General features: G+C 36.7%; 1 protein-coding gene across 1 annotated transcript in view; it reads right to left on the bottom strand.

Annotated features, from left to right (window-relative positions):
* Window positions 1-2,000: 2,000 nt before the first annotated feature.
* Window positions 2,001-22,925, bottom strand: part of LOC139124759 (metal cation symporter ZIP14-like) — a 48,091-nt gene continuing 27,166 nt past the window's right edge. Inside the window, exons 6-8 of the mRNA XM_070690869.1 lie at window positions 12,497-12,883; window positions 11,558-11,745; window positions 2,001-4,007 (exon numbers count right to left, since the gene is read on the bottom strand). Coding sequence (XP_070546970.1) covers window positions 3,861-4,007; window positions 11,558-11,745; window positions 12,497-12,883 — 722 coding nt within the window. The 3' untranslated portion in view covers window positions 2,001-3,860. The remainder of the gene's footprint in view (window positions 4,008-11,557; window positions 11,746-12,496; window positions 12,884-22,925) is intronic.

Below are 22,925 nucleotides of genomic sequence, written 5' to 3'. Positions count from 1 at the left end.
CTGCACACTCGTGCCAACAAATTTGTAACTGTGTCCATTTCGTTTGTGCCCCAAACACAATTTACCGATAGTAACATTGTATCCTAAACATTTCATTCATCAAATTATACAAAGACAAAAAGTATCATTTTTTTAAAATGTGCTATTTATAAGCGTCTGCTCTAACCACTAGATGTCTTTATTCTCACTTGTTATGCACCTGGTCATAGTCGTTTTAATATGATTGAACCATGGAATCTCGAGAAAAACGGTTTTTCTCGAGGGTCTATGATTGAACATGCCTAGGCCCCCTTGTCAAAGCTTCTCGCTTATTTGCCGCCCTACCAAGTACAAATTGCGTGTTCGCAAAGACAAAGAACAGCACAGGAGATGCAAAAAGGGAAAGTAAAATAAAATGAAACTTTTATGCGGTAAAATGCTCTGTTAGTACTCAAATCTGATCGATTACTTTAATTGTAATGTGGCAAGGGGAATACGTCTTTAGTAGCTGTAGCAAAATGCAACATTGTACTCTCAGGCAGACATGAACATTTCGCACTTTTGAAGTTTCGTTTAGGGGGAGGGGGGAGGGGTTTTGATCTAAACGAAGGAATTTCGTTTCTTGAACTTCTGCGACAATATGAGACGGTCCCTTAACAAAGACAAGTATAAGACTTGTCTTAGAATCAAGCCAAGCTGGTGTTTGAAGCAGATTCAACTTAAAAATCTTGACATCATATAGTATTTATAAATAGCCATTTATCAAACTAATTGAAGTCTGACCACTAAGACCAGAAACTTTCTAATAGCAACGATTCAAAGGTCATTGATACATACACACTAATAGGTATGGTGGCCCACAATGCACTTTGGAAATAAAGCTGTATAAAGTGATACAGGGGCCATGGCCACACAATTCAACTTTCAGATATGCAGGCATCCTTTGCAGTTCAAATTTCAGGTATGTGGTGAAGTATAATACTCTCTGAGCAAGTTTTCGCTATGCAAGTACTTATGCCTCAATAATTTGTAGGAGTTTCTCTTGTGTCTCTCCTATCTTTTGGAATTTAGTGGCCTGGGCCAGGTTTTCCAAGTGATATTGAACATGTTACCTTTGAGTCTGCGCAGTAGTGAGTTAGTTTCTGCCGGATTTACCAACTTGGACTTCTTACACAGTACCAGCAGCTATACGGACTGTGTACACAGTGACGTACAAAATGATTGATAACCCTCCCCCATCTATTCTGGCCAATAAGTAGAACGCGTCCACTTCAATATCGAGTACCTACACTCTTAGCAAATTAGCATAAAGTTCGTACATCAACCGCATTTTATAACTGATCGGTTGACCATTGCAAGTCATGCGAGGTTACCAGAGAAAAGTTGTGGAGAGTTATATTCATGAAAAAATGTCTTTGTCTGCACACCATCTGGCGGAGGTAAATCACTGACAAACGAAGTCGTTCTGTCTTTCATCACTTTGGACAAAACTGTACACACACACATTGTTCTAATGAAAGAGCAAGCCTAGAAGTTGAATGAAAGAGGACTGAAAGCTGTGTACATCAGCGACCAGAAAGTTGATATGACCTGTGTAGTGGAAGGTTTGTTCAATTACGTTTTCTTTGATGAACAGAGGTCATGCTGACTTTGGTGGGAGTGATTGCACTCAACATCTTATCAACAATACCATGTGAGTTTTATGTATATCTCTTGAGGGATCGAGCGGTAACTCCTCCCAATATGCCAAATACGATGATGTCATCTTATGAATAATACACCAGAAAATATAAACGTTATCTCATCAATAATTTATAGCAATGCATATTGTGCAAGAAAGCCAAGTCTGTGATTCCGGGAGAAACTCCCCTGTATAGCGTTCACCCCACTCATGCATTTCACATGAAAACAGAACACAAAACATTGCGTTCACCCCACTCAAACATTCACAAATCACAGACTTGAACCAAGTCAAATTAACATCCTGTGAGTCTTGACACCTTATATTGATGCAGACAGTGTGGAGGTCTCAGTTGTTTCTCTTCGTGGAATTGCTTAAAATACTAACTTGACTGTTCACAAGTGCATGTGACTCATCTAGTTTATCATATACCCATGCCCATATCGCTTCATCCTAGTGACGTTTAATGTAAAAAATGAGCAGTGATATTTCATGGTAGACATCGAAATATGCACAATAAACATCATCGTTTTGGAGTGTTCCAAACGTAAACAAACAAAATGGCTGCCCTCTCCGCCTGCAAAGTGATGTCGCCGACATAAAAATTTGAAGGGTTCTGGTTAACACAGATATTTGGGTTGCCAAATACGGAAATAAAATGTTCAGTATTCTTCTGTTTTCCATGGTTTCCTGTTAAACTCCTTGTATTTTTTTCAACAAGCTCTAGCAACCATTCTGCCATTCGCACAGCACCGGCATGGTCTACCGAACAGGTAGTGAGCGCTTGTCGTACATGACAAAGATGTCGCATGCGCGACAACTGTTGACGTGACAACTCTCAGGGTAAACACACAAAATGACAGCCCTTCTCTGTGCCATACATCGATCAAGCACGATCAAAATAAGGAGAGATTTAAAGCAGAGGACAATTTTTGATCAGTTGCAGTTGTAATAGCATATTGCACCTTAAATGGTTCCTCCTGTATGATGATTCTTGAATTCCGCGGTGTCTTTCTTCTTGGGGTTCATTGAGATATGGAGGACTAGCAGCGATGTCGCACAGGATGTTGACTTCTTTATGAATGAAGACTATTCACATAAATATACCAATATTTGTGCACAAGGCATAATAAAATAAAGTCTCAAAATTTAAGGTTTTTTGTACCATTCAGTAAAATTCTGGGCTTGGGTATATGATGAATTGGTTTTTACCCAATATCTCCTGTTCCTTGTGTCATATCAGCATGAGTGTCTTTTGTGCTGCTGGTATGACACAGGAACAGGCGATATAGGGTATTATATATCATACCAGTATATTGATGGCACAAATACAGCAATCTGATTGGTCCAGACACAAAAAAAACCATGGTATATTGGCGATATACAGCGGCTGGCATACGCGCAAGCTCTCAGCTTGAGCAAAAACCGTTTTTGACATTCCAAGCCATAATTTCAATATATTGTTATGATATAATAGCAATAAAGCACACCCAGCGACAGTATACCACGAGATTTTGACCAGTTCACGACATATATGCACTCGCTATCGCTCGTGCATATATGAACTGGTCAAAATCTCATGGTATACCATCGCTGGGTGTGCTTTATTGCTTAAATAACCTCAAAGTATTATCATTATGTTGTATTTAGTATTTAGTATTTGATTATTCTTATGGTCATTTGGATGCTAGTCTTCAAAAGTAAGGTGGTAACATTTCACATCAGCCAACTTAAGTCCTTTCTTTGCAATAACAGTACGTAATTTAAGGTAGTATACATTTCAAAAGTGAAAGTCTTAAACTTTTGCCCAGACTTTCCTGAATGAAACTTTCAACTATTCTCTTACCAAATTAACAAATTACCCAACATTTTGCAATATATGAAATTCAAAATGGCCGCCATTCCTGTGTTAAAAGGGAACTCTATAAAGGAAAATTAAATTTTGGATTTTCAAAAAACTAAGCCTGTGAAAGTTTTTCTTTCTCCAAGAGCTTTAAAATGAGCCCCCACAAGTGGTAGATCAGAAAAGAATTCCTGAAATTTGATAGTCTGACTATCTGTCCCAGAGGCGCGTTTTACCTTAACCTTTTGCACCCTGACCCCCTGGTACTCTATGACGTCATCAGACATTTATGTCCGAGCCAGGTTCAAAGGGTTAAGAATGATCAAAGGACAGAGAATATCATTGCTATGAAACCCACTACATCAACGCTTTCCTTAAATCTTCTTCAAATACAGCAATGACAATCATAATAAAAATTCCAGTCATGATACCAAGGTTCTGGAGTACAAGATGACAACATTGGTTTTCATTTGGATCAGCTGATGCATGTGTCATTTCCGGCATCTGAAAGAGAGAAAAAGATGTTGTATTTAGTATTTGACAGATATTTCATGACTATACAATTCTGTATGCAGTGCTCCTTGATATTGAAGAGGCATATATAAGTTGGTATTCTGTCAGGGAAAACAATGGTATTCCATCAGGGAAAACACCCTTTCATTGCTTCCAACACAGTATGCAGTAACCCCCATCTGATACATGTTTCAGTGTTTTGGCCAAAGCAGCAATTAGCAGGTGATATCATAGAGGAAGCTACTCAAAATCATTTTTTATGTGCCACACCACAGTTTCTTAAATCATCAAAATCATCAAGTGGCAAAATATGCAGGAAAACAAAGAAACTGAGCATCTCTACTTTTGTTTCATAGACAGACACACAAAGCTGCTGTATACACCATGATATGACAGTCCATTAAATAGCAAGTCAGTGAGAAGCAAAAGTTGATTGCAGAAACATCCAATTACATTTGATGAATATGTCTGTTGCTGGGCAACACTGCTTTTGCAAATCTGAGGTCTATAGGTCTAAAGGGAGTCTAAATCCAGGGATACAATCCCATAGGGAATGTTAGAGTGTGAGTCTAAATCCAGGGATACAATTCCATAACAGATGTATGGGACTTTGATTCTAAATCCAGGGATACAATTCCATAACAGATGTATGGGACTTTGATTCTAAATCCAGGGATACAATCCCATAACAGATGTATGGGACTTTGATTCTAAATCCAGGGATACAATCCCATAACAGATGTATGGGACTTTGATTCTAAACCCAGGGATACAATCCCATAACAGATGTATGGGACTTTGATTCTAAACCAGGGATACAATCCCATAACAGATGTATGGGACTTTGATTCTAAATCCAGGGATACAATCCCATAACAGATGTATGGGACTTTGATTCTTAAACCCAGGGATACAATCCCATAACAGATGTATGGGACTTTGATTCTAAATCCAGGGATACAATCCCATAACAGATGTATGGGACTTTGATTCTAAACCAGGGATACAATCCCATAACAGATGTATGGGACTTTGATTCTAACCCAGGGATACAATCCCATAACAGATGTATGGGACTTTGATTCTAAATCCAGGGATACAATCCCATAACAGATGTATGGGACTTTGATTCTAAACCCAGGGATACAATCCCATAACAGATGTATGGGACTTTGATTCTAAATCCAGGGATACAATCCCATAACAGATGTATGGGACTTTGATTCTAAATCCAGGGATACAATCCCATAACAGATGTATGGGACTTTGATTCTAAACCAGGGATACAATCCCATAACAGATGTATGGGACTTTGATTCTTAAACCCAGGGATACAATCCCATAACAGATGTATGGGACTTTGATTCTAACCCAGGGATACAATCCCATAACAGATGTATGGGACTTTGATTCTAAACCAGGGATACAATCCCATAACAGATGTATGGGACTTTGATTCTAAACCCAGGGATACAATCCCATAACAGATGTATGGGACTTTGATTCTAAATCCAGGGATACAATCCCATAACAGATGTATGGGACTTTGATTCTTAACCCAGGGATACAATCCCATAACAGATGTATGGGACTTTGATTCTAAATCCAGGGATACAATCCCATAACAGATGTATGGGACTTTGATTCTAAATCCAGGGATACAATCCCATAACAGATGTATGGGACTTTGATTCTAACCCAGGGATACAATCCCATAACAGATGTATGGGACTTTGATTCTAACCCAGGGATACAATCCCATAACAGATGTATGGGACTTTGATTCTTAACCCAGGGATACAATCCCATAACAGATGTATGGGACTTTGATTCTAACCCAGGGATACAATCCCATAACAGATGTATGGGACTTTGATTCTTAACCCAGGGATACAATCCATAACAGATGTATGGGACTTTGATTCTAAATCCAGGGATACAATCCCATAACAGATGTATGGGACTTTGATTCTAAACCCAGGGATACAATCCCATAACAGATGTATGGGACTTTGATTCTTAATCCAGGGATACAATCCCATAACAGATGTATGGGACTTTGATTCTTAACCCAGGGATACAATCCCATAACAGATGTATGGGACTTTGATTCTTAACCCAGGGATACAATCCATAACAGATGTATGGGACTTTGATTCTAAATCCAGGGATACAATTCCATAACAGATGTATGGGACTTTGATTCTAAACCCAGGGATACAATCCCATAACAGATGTATGGGACTTTGATTCTTAACCCAGGGATACAATCCCATAACAGATGTATGGGACTTTGATTCTAAATCCAGGGATACAATCCCATAACAGATGTATGGGACTTTGATTCTAACCCAGGGATACAATCCCATAACAGATGTATGGGACTTTGATTCTAATCCAGGGATACAATCCCATAACAGATGTATGGGACTTTGATTCTAAATCCAGGGATACAATTCCATAACAGATGTATGGGACTTTGATTCTAAATCCAGGGATACAATCCCATAACAGATGTATGGGACTTTGATTCTAAACCCAGGGATACAATCCCATAACAGATGTATGGGACTTTGATTCTAAACTCAGGATTCTTATATATAATCCCACGGTATTTTTCTCTGTTTGACGTCATCGTATACAAGTGTTTTTCGCGGAGCCGTACAACTTCAAGCTGAAGGCGAGAAATTGTGCAGCTCCGAGAAAAACACAAGTACACAATGATGTCAAACAGAGAAAAATTCCATGGGAATATATATTTTTCACATGAGCAGTAGGGAGGCCAACTGAAATTTTGAAATGTTCAATCTGCATTTTAATTAATGTAGTTTTTTAGATTTCAATGAGAGAAGCTAAACATTTTTTTCGAAATTGGATGAACGGTTACAATTTTATAGCTTTTTAAAACATTCACTTTTACTCTTTCTGTAGAAAGACAATACATATAATAACAATGCCATGGGAACAATGGGACAAAAATGAAGGAGTTTTAGCTGAAATTTACAGTAAATTTGCTGTAACTTTGTTAATAAAACATCTTTTTGTACCAAATTTGGCATGGAGATAGATTTCAATGGCACACACAAATGTATCCTAAAATCACGCGATTACGATGGTGGCCATATTGGATTTATCCATGGCAACGGATGACCGACACTTAACGAGAAATGACAAAATGAAAATATTAAGCTCAAATGGCATAAGTGATATATCAAATTGAAGGTCTTTTTGAGCTGATGACACTTTTGAATAGCTCTACTGCATTAAGACTACCTACAAAAAGTATTTTATCCAAATAAAGGCTTTCAAAACATCACCACTGGGGCCATGTGGAGTTTTGATAAATTTACGGTATACATGTAATTACAATTGAAAATTATATACCCATAATATTACTATTCACTTATCTTTACAAATACCAAGTGATAATAAGCACCAAATAAAGTTGGAGTCTACAAACAAATATAGCCTCCCGAGAGTTGCATTGGAGTACAAACAAATCATGTGATGATTGTGTTCAAATCAGGTAGCACCAGATAGTCTTATTAATGGAGGGTCCTTGGATGTCATTTACAGTTTTGTGCATAGAATTAATGACTCTTTGGTTTTCAGATGTGTATTTGGTATTTGGAGCAAAAGGAAGGTATATGACAAGGTATATACATATGGCATGATATACAGAAATTTTTCATCCGTAAGTTCACTTTCAGATGCGAAAAATATATCCGAGCACTGTAAAATTGACACAGGAATCACGTAAACAGCCGATTGTCAGAGAGAAGTTTATACATTCAAACTAATAAATCATTTGTTCATTCATTTCCATTATGTTATCATTGAAAATAAATTCTGTTGATCGTCAAATGGTCAATTCTTACACACGATGTACAATGTACGTTCTATAACCAAGCGTAAAACGCAACGGTAAAAACAGACACTCTACATAGGGATTACTGTGTAGTACTGTACATGTAGTCAAGATTTATCGCTTCTAAAACCCAAATTAGTAGGGTAATCTAAAGAAATCTTCACAAAATGTCACAGATTCACATTGCAAAATATAATCGCTACATTGAAACAAGAAAAATACCAACTGTTTTCTGTCAAAGGCTAAAAACGAAGTCATGGTTGGGAAATCGAGGGGGCCGCCATATTGAAAATACCACAAAGTGCCCATATGAGAGAGTACCGGAATCTTCGATCGAAGCGCATAGTAAGTGAGGCTACCCACAATTCCCTTTGATTTGTGTGCTCAGACATTATTTGGTAAAGGCTTCTTCAATTTTATCAGTTTCTTAACAATTTGAAACTTAGAATTTAATTTAAGGATTATTGGTTAAAACTATGTTCCAAAATTATTGATCATCTTTAAAATTCAGGAGTAAATTGAATGAGAAGTCGATGTTTGGAGGTGCTAAAAATTGCACACTTGTCATGGTAAAGTTATCAGCAACTAAGATGGTCTCATCATACCACCTGTCAGACATGCAAATTTCCGTTGTTACAAACATTCAAAAAAATCAATACCCTTTCTTTTGCCAACACAGATGCAACTTATTCCCTTAGTTTCCTTGAAAATATTGTGTATGGCTGTCAAAAATCTATGTCGACAAAATCACAAAATTGCTATCTCCTCTGCGCAAAGGGATTGATCTTCTCATTATTCACCGTGAGAAATTAGAGAATTATGATTATCAAAACTATGGTCCCAGAATTTTGATATATGGACCGAGCTGTTCTGTGTACAGAAGAAATTTGCTCCAGTTCAATGAGTGATCTCCGTGTGTACGGATCATGGAGAATTGTGGGTAGCCTCACTTACTGTGAAGCGTGGTCAATATCTCCGTCAATAAATACGTGAGCTGTTCAAAATTTCTCATTTTTCTAGCAAAAATTCAAAAGAAATAATGATAAACTGCGTACAAGAGGACGTTTCACTGAGAGTTGGTCGGGTTAGGTCTCCGAAAAATCGCTCTCAATTTTATGTCTTGGATTTGGTCATATACACTGCCCTATGTTGGTGAAGAACCTTATATCGCGAGAAAGAGCGAGATCTGGGCTTTCAAATGAGTATTCGATGTAAGGGATGTTTTGATTGGCTCACCTTCAAACATGCGTTTCAAAATCGGCGATGTAAATATTAGGTGCTGCCATGTTTCAGATCCCGTTCCCGGTACCGTTTCTAGCTCAATTTTGCAGTTTATTCAAAAAGAGAATAGTTCATATAAAGAAATAAAAAAACATATGAGAGAATAGCTGCATTTTTAATTTTTAGCCTCATGTATTTTTTTCCACAATTTTCTTTCCCGTTATCGATGTTTTTCAATTTTGAACATGACTAAGTCACTGGTGATTGAGTGTCAATTCAGCGCGTCCTGGGCGACCTGCTGGCCTCCCTATGAGCAGTCTTCTTATTTTCCTTTGATGTGGATTGATCAAAATTATTGTAACAAATTGCATGACTTTTATCGCGATTTTGTTTTATTTACGCAGATTACTTTCATTTAATGAGTAAAGTGGTCTGTCATCCAAGAGATGTGCAAATGTTTACAGCTATACTTTCATTCATAAATCCCATTAAGCTAAAACTTTGATACATGGAATGGTATCTGCACCAATCAGACATACGGATTTGGTCACATGTGCGTGTCAATCATTGTCTCACGCTGGACCGATGCAAAGGCAATCTGCCATCGGCAGACATAGCTTTCACCGCACTAGCGACAGATAATATATATATATATATATATATATATATATATATATATATATATATATATATATATATATATATATATATATATATAAATGTATATATATATATATATATGTTATATTTTACATATATTTATATTTTAGTTTATATTTTAAATAGTCATTCTATGTTTTAATGAAATTGTTGACATGTCAGTTGTAAGATAGGAATTTCAAAGTGTCAATCTTAAAATTTGAATACAGTATATTTTGAATGAGCTGTATTTTGAATGAGCTGTGAATGTATTTCACACTTTCTATGCTTAACCAGATGTCCTGAACTGTTGTACAGAAATGGATGTCAATCATTAATATCAAAGAGCAAAAAGCAGTGAATCAAAAACTTTGATTGGTGTTAAGACTTGCCAACCATCCAATAAATCTCCTGAGGAGCCATAGAGAGCTTTTTTAGCCAAATCTGATGTGTACAGTGTCTGAGAGGACCTTTTCTTGTAACATTGAAACCATAAAAGCACAGCTAATAATGACAAAATCTGCCCCTTTTAAATGTTATTTTGTTCATAAAAAAGCATCTTTCTACAGAAAACCTGTGACACAAAGGAAAATAATTGCATCAATGAGAAGGAAAGATATCTTGTCATTTTTCTATCTCTAAAATAAGTCACTGTATCAAATATATATTGTGAAATATTTGTGCATGTTGCTTTCTCATACTGAATTCTCATAGAGAGAACAGAAAAGTATCAGGAATTTGTCATGCTTTTCATATGAAATGCAGATTTCATAATGGTACACTTTCACTTAGCAAACATCAAGATATCTCTGATTTATTAAAGTATGGTGCCCAAGGGCGCGCCGAAAAATATGAAACATCCTGATATCTCTGATATATATGCCTTGTATATTAAAGTCATCTGATATATTAAAGTAATGAGCTTGAAGAGCACGCTGAAAAATATTGAACATACAAATATCTCTGATGTATGTATGCTTGATATGTTAAAGTTGGGCATGCTGAAAAATATGACTGATTATTAAAGTTACGCGCCCGAAGGGCGCGCCGAAAAATACAACTGAATGATGAAATTTGTGGCTGACACTAGCATTTTAGGCAATGATGAGCCGGTGTCAAAATTCAAAAACACACTGACACCCCCTATTGGGCATTTCAAAAACATGGTGACCCCCCTATCACCAAAGTCAAAAACAGGGTGACCAACCCATGAATCCACCACCCCCCCCCCCAGGCTGAAGAAACTGACCAGTCCCTTATAGCTCATTTTTGATTAAAATTTTTCTTGTTCAAAATCTTTCAGCAGTTCAAATTACCAACAACCTATTTAATCATTTTGTTATGTTTGGCAAAGTTCAAATCATAATTTTGTTATCTGACTGTTACACTAGCTTACAAACTTTTCTTCAGGAGGCAGGTTCAGGTCAATAAATTGCTTACTAAGAGTCTCTTTGCCATGTATGTGTCGTTTAAGCAAGCATTAAACGACATCTTTTCTCTCTATCAGTTAACATCAAAATTTCTTGCAATTTTCTAAGATGTTCTTTAAACTCTCATTCTACAACAAACTAACAAGTTATTTTCGGCCAAAGTGAAGCAACGTTTTTCAAAGTAAAATAATGGCCCATAAACAATGCATTCATAGTATTAATAGATTTAACATGGTAGCAATAGACTCACACATTCGCAACTCTTTACTCTTTACACTGAAGTCAAATATTCGGAGGCGCTAGATGGGCACTGACAATGCATGTACAGCCATTGGTCACTATGCATGTCTATAGGGTTGTAAGGATTGCGGCACTGTACTCACCATATCTACTAAAGCAATGTAAAGAAACATGCCACCAGCCAGAGCAAAAATCCAGAGGCTGAATGTGTTGATGTTACCCAGGGCAAGTCCTATAAACATTCCAATGTAAGCCAGTATTGAGGATAATAGACTATACATAATGGCTTGTTTGATTCTCATTCCAGTGGTCAACAAAATGGCAAAGTCACCTGTCAAACAAAAACAGACATTAATGATAGGTGTCACATGGCTAACTGGTACAGAATGGAAGATGATGACCACATTTTGTCAAATTAGTGCATTACATGGGTTATGACATCATTGATGTCACTGTATTACATGGGTTATTACATGAATGAGGTCACTGTGTTACATGGGTATGACATCATTGATGTCACTGTGTTACATGGGTATGACATATCATTCAGGTCATTGTGTAACATGTGTTATGACGACATTGAGGTCACTGTGCTACATGCATTATGATATCATTGATGTCACTGTGTTACATAGGTATGACATCATTGATGCCACTGTGTTACATGTGTTATGACATCATTGATGTCACTTTGTTACATGGGTATGACATCATTGAGGTCACTGGTGTTTTGTTACTTGATGATTGAACACTGACAAACAAATGTCATGAACTAAAGACGAGGAATGTATTACAGTTATACAACAACCCTGATCTCTATAAAACAACCATTGACATAAATCAACATCTATGTGCCTTAGCAAGTGATTTGCAATCAACAAAAGCATCATTATCACCTCTAGAAATGTAAATACAGTTCAGTTATTCATGTCAGGATCTACATGAGACATCTCTGATCCCAATGCAATATGAACAAAAAGTAGAAAAGGGAGGTTTTTAATTTTCTAAAAGTTAATATGGCCGACTATACCCAGCACCATGCAAAGATTAGCATCTCATATCTTACTTGGAAATATGCATACCTAGTTCATGTGGAAGTTCATGGCAAAACACTGCAATTGCAGTACTTAAACCACCAGCTAAACTATTAGCAAATGCTGCACCCACTGCTAGACCATCACTAAAGTTATGTAGTCCATCTCCCATAATTACCATCCAAGCAAGAGATGCAATACTTTTATCTCCCAAGTTGCCATGGTGATGGCTGTGACCATGGCTATGACTGTGACCATGACTGTGAAATGTCTTCCCATCATTCAAATTATGATGACTTCCATTGTCTTTATGACCAAGATCTTCCATGCATTGATGTGGATTTGGATGGTGGTCATTGCCATGGTAATGGGAATGGTGGTCATCGTCTGCATCTGTGACCTTTGACCTGCTTTCTTTGAGAGTTCTTACTTCACCTGAAAGAGATATTAATTGAAATCAGAATTTCACGGCCCATGTTTGAAAGAAAAGAGCAAATGATCTAATTCCATCTGGAATGAAAACATTGCAACCTTAGGATCTGAAAATTGACCATGAAGATAACAATGAAGATAACTGGTACACTTGTGGTGGTTATTTCTAGTACAAAAATGTATGAGAAATATTGAGTCAAGGCCAAAGATGAAAGCTGTCAAACATGCTGTTCAGAAAATGAGATATTTTGACCAAAGTTGAAACAATTAGACCTAAAACTTATTTGTGTAAATCACAAAATCATTTCAACATATCAGAATGAGGTTGCAAGGTTTAAGTGATCCAAATCAAAAGCTGTACGTCAAATCGTTATTGCAATGCTTCAGAAGCTATCTCAAGTAAAGTTGGTTCACAAGTAGATATGCAAAGAGACTGATAGCATAGCATTAGCCAAATTGGTAAAGACAAAATCAAATTAATTTAAAACAATCAAACTACACACATTCATGAAGTTAATCTTTTAAAAAAAGTGGATTAACAATAGTGGGTCACATGATCTGTGATTTAAATCTTCATGGTATAATGATATGCCCGGCTGGGCTACCGGTATTCAATATATTACTCACACTCCAACCAAGATACGCACTGCTGTTTAACATTTAGTATTAAATACATTTTTATCTACATGCGGACTTGTCGATATGTTGTCAGTTACATCAACAATTGCTGTTGATTTCAATGCAGTCACACCCTTCCATTGCTTTGGTCATTAGTCCTTGGATTCTGAATGTCTTGGTCATCCAGTCAAACTCTGGTGCATTACTTTTCAATTACAAAAAAATGACATTGTCTACCAAAATATGTACCATTTAGTACTACAAGTAAACTATTGCTACTGTACTAAATTTTATATTCTCTTTCATGAAAATATATAAAGTGAGAGGGGGTTTCATGCAAGTTTTGATAAGAAATATTGCTTTGTAAAAAATGTGTTTGTTAATTTTGTGCAATGCCACATTAAGTTTCCTCTCTGATTTCTGCATACGCAACAGTCATATCATTGAGGTGTGGAAAAGTCTAGTGTGGAAAAGCAAATTACAACACAAATTTGAAGCTATGGGACAAGTACATTTGGAAATTTTTTTTTACCAAAAGCGCATTTGCACATTTTATAACTAACATACTAATTTGAACAAAGCATGTTATGTTCAAATCTTTTGCTGAAAATGACCAAAAATGTAAATAGATGCAGTGTTAAAAAAATGTCCTCATAGTGTGTTTAACCCTTTCACCCCCAGTTCCCTGTATACAGGTCCAACTTTACCATAGAAAACAATGGATTTGGGACAAACCATGGTGGTGAAAGCTAATAAGGGACGGTTCAGAATTTACTTCCAGGGGGTGGAGGATTTTCAGGGGGGGCCACCCATTTTTCCAATGAAAATTTAGGGGGCCAGACAAAAATACCACAATCTTTTAGGGGGGGCCAAGGAAAAAAAACATCAATTCAATATTTGCCCAGAATTTCTGATCTCTACAAAAGAGAACCATAGACGCTACCTGGGTGACAGATAAACTCAACATGTTTAGTTAAACTCCTTTAGCTGCCAAATTCATTAATATTCACAGTGGTTTGTTTTATGCATCTACTGCAGTATCTTGTTCTTCTCCCTGAAGCATCATGAAATGTCCAGTATTTAGCATGTCAACACAAACCATACAGTGAACAGTCAGAGTTGGTTTTGTTGAAAAGAGATCTCGGATCAAGTCCAGACGAGAATTCATTTATCAACAATAATGTTGCTAAATACAGCATTGGGTGTTCTATGTAGTGATAGAATAACAAACAAATGCTGATACACAGAGATGAACATTGAACAAATGCTAAAAATTACAGCAAATGTCTTTTTAAGGTTGGGTTTACCTTGTAGCTTGTAAAGCAGTTGAAAGTTGCGTGATAAAGAAGTGTTAATTTATGCAAATGTATGCAAATCATCCGATTTCTTGGCTTCTTTTGCCTTCCAATTTTAAAATTTCCAAAGAATTTAACTCCACTCCGGCTGGGTCAAATTTTCTGAAATTTCACATTATGTTTTTTAAATGCTATATAACAAAACGACTATCAATTGGTTTTGTTTGGCAATAAAGCTCTTACATTTTTAATAAGAGGCATTTTGAATAAGAGGCATTTTAATTTTGCTGATCATGATTTTAATCAATTATTAGAGTGTCAGTCTTTAAACTCCTACAATTTTAAAATGAGGATGGATAATGCCAAATAAAATAGTTGTTTTTCTTCTACATATACTCTCCTTTCAAGTGAAATATTACATTTCAGAAAATACTGTCTAGTTTTTGACTTTATCATTAATACCAAAATTGAGGTTTTTTTCCCCAAATATACACCCACTTCATCCTATGAGTAAACTACTGCTACCATACTAAACTTTAGAGTCTCTGCTTTTTGAAAATATATGGTATGAGGGGGTTTCCTTGTCTTCTTAGTTCTTGGCGTAATTGAACATGGGGCCCGGGGGCACCGACGTCCTTTGTACCTCCTTACTGTTTATTAATTGCCATAAATGTGAAATTTGGCAAAATGTCAAATTGTTTTGACATAAATGAAAGTTATTTGAACTGGTTGGTTACCGCTCCAGCATAAGTTCAAGTGTGGATTGTAAGTATCAACAACCTTGATATGAACCATTGACTAAAAAACATTTGCTTGTTACACTCACCACACTTGTACTTAGTATTTGGAGTGTACACCTATCTACAATACAATGATAAAAAGTTTGGACTCTGTAGGTCAACAGTGCATCTTTAATGTATGAGACTAAATAAGCTTACCCCTCAAGTATGTATAGGCCAAAACAATATTTAATTTTGAATTATGTAGTGCAGGAAAGGACATACAATCAGGGTTAGCGGTAGGATTTTCAAGTTAGTAGCCACACTTACTCAGTGTGGCTAATTTGGTCCTAATTTTATTAGCCACAGCAACTTTCATTAGCCACACAGTAGACATGATGTTTAAGTAAACTAATAAAACATTTGTAAAAACACATTCAGAGACACACAAGACCTTATAAACATTTTTCAAGAACAGACAAATCATCATTATGTGATTTGGGAAAATTGTTTGAACTCAGACCAAAATAAAAATGAAAAAGAGTAAAATATTGATGAACATGTTACATCCTCATCTATATATACTCTTTTGTTGTTGATTTTGCAAAACCTGTATTGCACTTTATGATCAAGATCCCCAATGGGGATAGGATTTCAATAAAGGCTTACTTCACTTTACTTTATGTGCTCTTACCTGGTTAAACCCCGATACAGAAAGGTGATGAGCGTATAATAGATCATTACAGTTAATAAAATTACTTTTCCGATCAGAAAAACTATTGAAAAGGTGTTACAACAATGGGACATTGAAGTTCCCGCGACAGCATCGCTAGGAAAATGGCACGTTTTGCCAGTACCTTCATGAATCTGTGTCCCTCCGTACCCCCGTTACCTAAATAGAATAGTCCCACTCCGCACATCCGCCATTGTTTATTCTCACTCAAGGCCACGATGAGACGTTGGTTTTTCCTTCTCTAAATATGCAATTTCATTTGTTTGACGCTATTATCAGTTCATCAGTGAAGAGTTTTTACCGATTACTATTACAACTTTCACTGCTACGTCGTTGTTTTCACAAGATGTAGACCGTTTGATATTGCAATGTCGACTTGCTTTTATCATGTGCAGTCAATGCACATGCCATGCCAGCTGGTTTTATGGTTCACACACAATGCTGTCGATCGACAGCATACACGACGTCTTTGTTTCACGTTTACTTTTCACAAGTTATGATTAATGTGGAAATTTCACTAAAATATCGCTGATCCAGGGATTTTGTAATCAGTTTGATTTGATACTGCGATATGAAATATTGTGTCAATAAAGCTCAGCACTACCTCCATGATCTCAGTATCAGCGTGATCGGAAGGCCAGTTCACGTTCATGGATAGCCCTGCGTACGATGCTGTGTGTTCCGCTCACAGGCGTGCTGTTTTCTGGGTAGTTTCTATAAGTGTAGTTTATTCTACGTTTCGACGTTCTCTTCCGTGCTACGGAAGAGAACGTCGAAACGTAGAATAAACTACACTTATAGAAACTACCCAGAAAACAGCACGCCTGTGGTTCCGCTGTAGCGGAACACACAGCATCGTACGAAGGCTAGTTCATGGAGATCGCGAGAATGTAATTGTAATATTTTGTCTTCCTTTACAACTTCAAGTAAGCGCTTTAAATAAAGAGTTTTTTATTTTGTCTTTAGCATATATTTGGACTGCTTAGTTTTATCAATTTCGACGAAATCAGCTGTCGCCACGCTTTTGAGATCGTGGCGATTGCCGATGGGTTTTTGTTCGCCACAAACAAGCATAGTGATGTTGACAACTACATGCATGCCAGTGCACGATTTCAAAGTAGCCAGGAGGAAATTCTAATGGTCTTTTAGTGGAAATATAGGTATTAAACGACAGTGAAACAAACAACATTAGTTATCGTGACCTTGCTAAAGTGCAATCTCGGATCATGTATGATCTGATGATCATGCCAAATTACCATGTCGGATTATGCCGTGATTCTGAAGTGCGCGTACTTCCTTAGTAAATCGGTCAACATAAAACTTTAAAAGCACACACTTTAGCGATCGAAGTCAAAAATGATGTCAAAATCAATGCACAACTGTCGAAATTACCCAAAATAAGCAACAGAAAACTAAAAGGAATCGCTGTGTCGAAAGGACAGTACGTTAACATAAAAAGACGCCAGTTTGTTATGACATGGAGGCCGGAGGTAGAAGGACAGAGCATTCCCTCGCTCTCACCCAGCTATTAGTACGGGCCGCCGGTCGGGTTGCCTCGCTATTAAAAGCAATGGATTCGCCGGTACTGGGGAGTACCGAGTACGGAGCCTCGGAGGCCATCATTCTTCAGTCTATCGAAGGAGCGTTTCGTGCCAAAAAATACATGACAGCAATCAAATATACGCTAAAACCTTTAAAACGTCAAAATTCGCACTGACCGAGAAACATGAAGGCCTCGGGTTTTTTTTCAAAGTCCTCGAAAAACAACGCTAACTTGTTATGTGCGCATGCGCATATTAAGGGGAGACCCATTTGATTTCGGGGGGGTATGCAGGAAGTGGGTATGGGAACTTTTTTTTGTTAGAGAGACAGCATTTTTTGATTTCTACAGTCAGACCTGCATCAATTTTTTTTTTCAAATGGAGTAGCAGTGCAATTTTTCAAATTTAAGCCAGTGTTTCACATATCACAGGATGTTTTTATTTATTCATTTTACATTCCAACAATGACAAACAAAATGGAAAGTCTATTATATATACAACTTTAAATTATAGAACACTTTTTAGCAAATCAACTGTGATCAGTACTATACCTGCTTTTCTTTAAAACAGTCAATTCCTTTTATGTTCTCAGGGGAGATGTTATCTTTTGTGGTCAGAGAAACAAGGCTCACACATTGTATTTCATTATATTGTTGTTCCTCAATTTTCATTGTCAACTTGTAATCTTTCTAACATAAACATATTTATATTGAGAGAATAATGTATTGGTTTTAACACTAGTTTATTGACTCCTATCTTGTGTTTTAATTTTCACGATTTACAGAAGTCAAATAGTCCCATCTAGATATTGCCTATACCATTGAGATATTGCAACAGAAATCCTGAAACATGATTTCTTGGGTCAGAAAAGGGAAGGAAAACATCGAGTGCACCGAGGTGTAAAGTAGTGAATGCTTATATCATAAGTGCTGGAAAAAAACACATAAGAATTACTTGTGGTAAAAACATTTGCGTGCCTTTGGCAGCATGCCAGCAAAGAATACATGAGAATGAAGTTTCCAAAATTTTGCTCATTTCAACAGCATTGTGACAATTCCTTTTTTATTCTGTCTGTTATGAGAATATTTTTTCTCAAGCCATTACAGGCTTAATTTTTTCTTAATTCCCCTGGTGACAATTTTTTTTCCTCGAAATCCTCTATACCCCCCCAGAAATCAAGTGGTTCTCCCCTAAGTGAGCCCCTGACCTATACGGGCCAGTGGATTACTTCCTCAGTAAAACTGATATGCTGCCAGTACCGGTGTTTATCGCCTACGGAGGCCATCATTCTTCAGTCGATCAAAGGCGCCTTTCGTACCAAAAAATACACGACAGCTGCAAAAGTGCATCACTGTCAACTTTACCAAAAATGTGCCCATACCGAGAAACAAGATGGCGTCCGTTTCGATTCTTCAACTCAGATTTTGTCCTACAGTTGTGCGCATGCGCAGACGGTAGCTTTAGCGAAAGTGAGGCAAAATCAAGTAAATATAAAATAAAAATGGATAAAAATATTGTTTAAAAATAATGTGAGGCATGTATCACCAAATCTTGAACATTTCTGACGGTATTTCAACTATACGAACACCCATGCCAAACATCACAATAATCAAATCAGTGGTTTTGAGGAAAAAGTGAAAATAGTGGTTTTCAGAAAAAAGCTAAAAAAGTGACTTTAAAATGATTCAATCAAAAAAAGAAAAAAGACCGTTTGAGATACATGCCCAAGTGACCACCAGACCAAATTTCAGAAAAAGTTACTGAAGCGTTTCTGAGATACCTGCGTCCACAGCATACGGCCCACTATGTTGGCCATATTGGGCCGCGCCATCACATTAGTACCTTGTGCCCACAGGGCACAAAGTACTAAAAAAAACTGTGTTGGCAACATGCAGCTCCACCTTAATTCAAAACAAAACGACTTGCTACTCTGCCACTTCTTAAAGTAACATGGTCACGTTGGTTCTCTGGGATTTCGTCAGTTCAGTGTCTGTGTCACTATCATATTCAGAACCAACACCATCATCATCACTCTCAATGACTCCATTGACAGAGGTTTCCGAGTCACTGCTATCTGACTCTGACTCATCTGTGACATAATTGTTACAATATCTTTCCCTGACAGTTTTCTGAAATTGAATGAAGGTTGTGCATGTATATGTGCGGTTATAATTTGAACTTTTTCAGCTTTCAATTTTTTTGTTTTGGTAATTTATGTTTATCAAGGTATTTATCTAATTCTTTTACGTTTAAATTTTGAAGGTTCCCACTCAAGAGCAACTTTAACCAGTTATAGTCCTCGTATTTTTTTCTCCTTTTTTCTATGTTTTATTCTCATCAATTTTACCTTTCTAAATTTTTTAAATGTTCTACATAACTTTTTACAGTGCTTACATCTACTATAAACTTTTTTGAAAATAAATTTATGGCCGTCTCATCTTCAAGTTGCTTTTCAGCAAATACTTTTTAATGTTGAAATTAAAAATATTATGTATTACTGTCAAAAATATATGGTGAAAAATTTACAAAAGGGTTGATTTTCCAATAATCCTGTATGTGCATCCAGAAGATCATGTGGCACTGCATCAATGCTATGGTGTCGGATTGTTGAAATATTGTGTACACAAGAAATTTGCTGTAGTCCAAGAAGTGATCTCAGTGTGTATGAGGCTAGGAGAAATGTGGATAGGCTTACACATTGTGTATTGATGCTAATACTTTTGTGTCCCATTCATTCTGATATGTATAATCAAAGATTTCACAGTGGCAGCTGGCAGAAAAGGCAAAAAAACAAATTAACATGTATTGTTTCGTGTAATCTGAAAACATGCGCATCATGACTATTTTAAAATTAAAGTTTGTTAAAAAAATTCGAAATATGAATGCTCTGTCAATTTTGAAAAATACTGCAGACAAAATGTGAACTTTGACTTACACAGGGTTATCTGCATTTTAATATGAACATTGGATTGTGAATGGAATGAGCAGAATAACATGTGAATTCATGTTTTGGATAAGGTGTTTTGTTCAAGAAATGTTTTAAAATATTCCTCAGCATTGTTGCTTTCAGTGGCAGCTACTTGGTTTTATGACAACCAAATTAGAAAAAAAGAGAAAATTAAAAATACCGTCAAGGACACTATGTGCTCACATTCGGTTTGAATTGGTCCATTCAAGAAATATTTAAACCAGGAAAAACAAGAATGACAAAAGCAAATACGGTCTCCAACTTAGGATACTACTGGAGGTCATCTTTAGGAACATGCATACTTCTATAGCAATGGGACGAGCAGATCCTAAATACATAAGCAAATGTCAACAACAAAAAATAGACAGAGAAGGCTTGATAAAAAGAAAAGGTGGGAGTGGGCAAAAATGTGTATAAGGGATCTGGTATAAAAGTAATGCTACCTCATTATTCTTCTAGACCCTATCCCCTCCTGAATATCATATGTTCCAACACTTGGTATTACATAAGGCCAGCTGCCCAAGATGACAGGAAATGTATTTACAACCTTGGGAATTTTTTAATAAAACATTTTAATTTAAACAGCACTCAAGTTAGTCACCGATAGTGAAATGCCTTCCATTGTGGGCAGTGATTACAACATCTGGAATTATCCTGGATCCAAATTTCTCATCAGTTCTTGTGTGTCTTACTTAAGCTCATTTGCATAATTTTGGCAATGCAGACTTCATTTGAACAAAATCCCATCTACAGCCCAGGATGCATCTACACACCAAATACCAAGCTGAAACGTGCAGCGGTTTGAGTGTTTTTGATGTTGACGGACATACTGTACGTACATACATACATACATACATACATACATACACACATACATACAGACGCCATCGACTTCAGCTTATACGATAACCTCACACTGGTCTAACCAAATGTGAGCTAATAAAAACAAGTTGGCTTTCACCAATTTTAATCGCTAATGTTTAAAACTTTCACCGTGAGTCTGGAAATATTCAGCATCATCAAATGAAAATGTATGCATGTACATGTACATCTCACTTTCCAGAAATATCTGGATATCTGCAAATGATGTACCATCAAACTCCAAGATCTATATATCACTTTGCCAATTATCTGCTCCTCTGATTGTCTGTTAACCATTTCTAACTGACATCTTTGCATGTCTTTGTGTGCATCATATGTATCAGTGAGACATAACGAAAAAAGTATTCATATTTAGTAATTAACTTTTCTTCAGAAATTTACAACCAGATATGTTTATTGCTACCCTTTCCAAAAGTGTGCCACTGGCAGTCCCTGCAAATCATTCTTTTTATAGTCACATAACCCTGAAATGATTTGTTATATCATCGATTAAATGTCCACTACAGTTCCTGCAACTTGTTAGACTGGATATGTCTATTGTGTATAAGCATGCATGTATACATTTGGGGGGGGGGGCATGGAAAAAAACACAGGAAAGATGAGGGGACCATAGATTTTTTCTATAATTTACTAGGGGGTCCATGGAAAAAAATCACCTAGAAAATAGAAAATCCTCCACCCTCCACCTGGAAGTAAATTCTGAATTGTCCGTAACCACAGTGCTACAAAAATTTCATTTGTCAGTTTTCTTACAGTCACTGAGAATGAGATTTGTCTGCCTTAGTCTGCTGTATATGATTTTCGTAGCGATGGTAGCTAGAATCGATCTTTTGGTGTTTGAACATTCGACCAATCATACGTGTATATTGCATTGGAAACAAGTCATTGACAATGACACAATCCCCACTTGTTAATGGGTACTTTACCGTAATTACAAGTCCTCTGAGAGGAAAGAGTCCTCTTCATTAATTAGGTCTGTGATTAAAAATACTGCGATACAGATGGGGCTTAATGGCAAAAAATTAGAAAATCCTCCACCCTCCACCTGGAAGTAATGTAAATAGATGTACGAAGTTCCATGGTGGTGAAAAAATAAAACCAATGTAAAGCCGCCATACTAATTACAAAAGGTCATTGAAATGAATCAATTAGTATTTAATCGACAGGATGCTGCCAAACATTTTTGCATCCTATCCTAACACTGACAGATTATCACCGGTACCATATTTCATAAAGTTTGACGCAGTACTTTGGACATTCACCCTAAAAACAAAAATCCATTATGTAAA

The sequence above is a fragment of the Ptychodera flava genome (assembly GCF_041260155.1).
Source record: "Ptychodera flava strain L36383 chromosome 23 unlocalized genomic scaffold, AS_Pfla_20210202 Scaffold_24__1_contigs__length_23054250_pilon, whole genome shotgun sequence".
In the NCBI taxonomy this organism is placed as follows: domain Eukaryota; kingdom Metazoa; phylum Hemichordata; class Enteropneusta; family Ptychoderidae; genus Ptychodera; species Ptychodera flava.
This window is presented reverse-complemented; position numbering and strand designations above follow the sequence as displayed.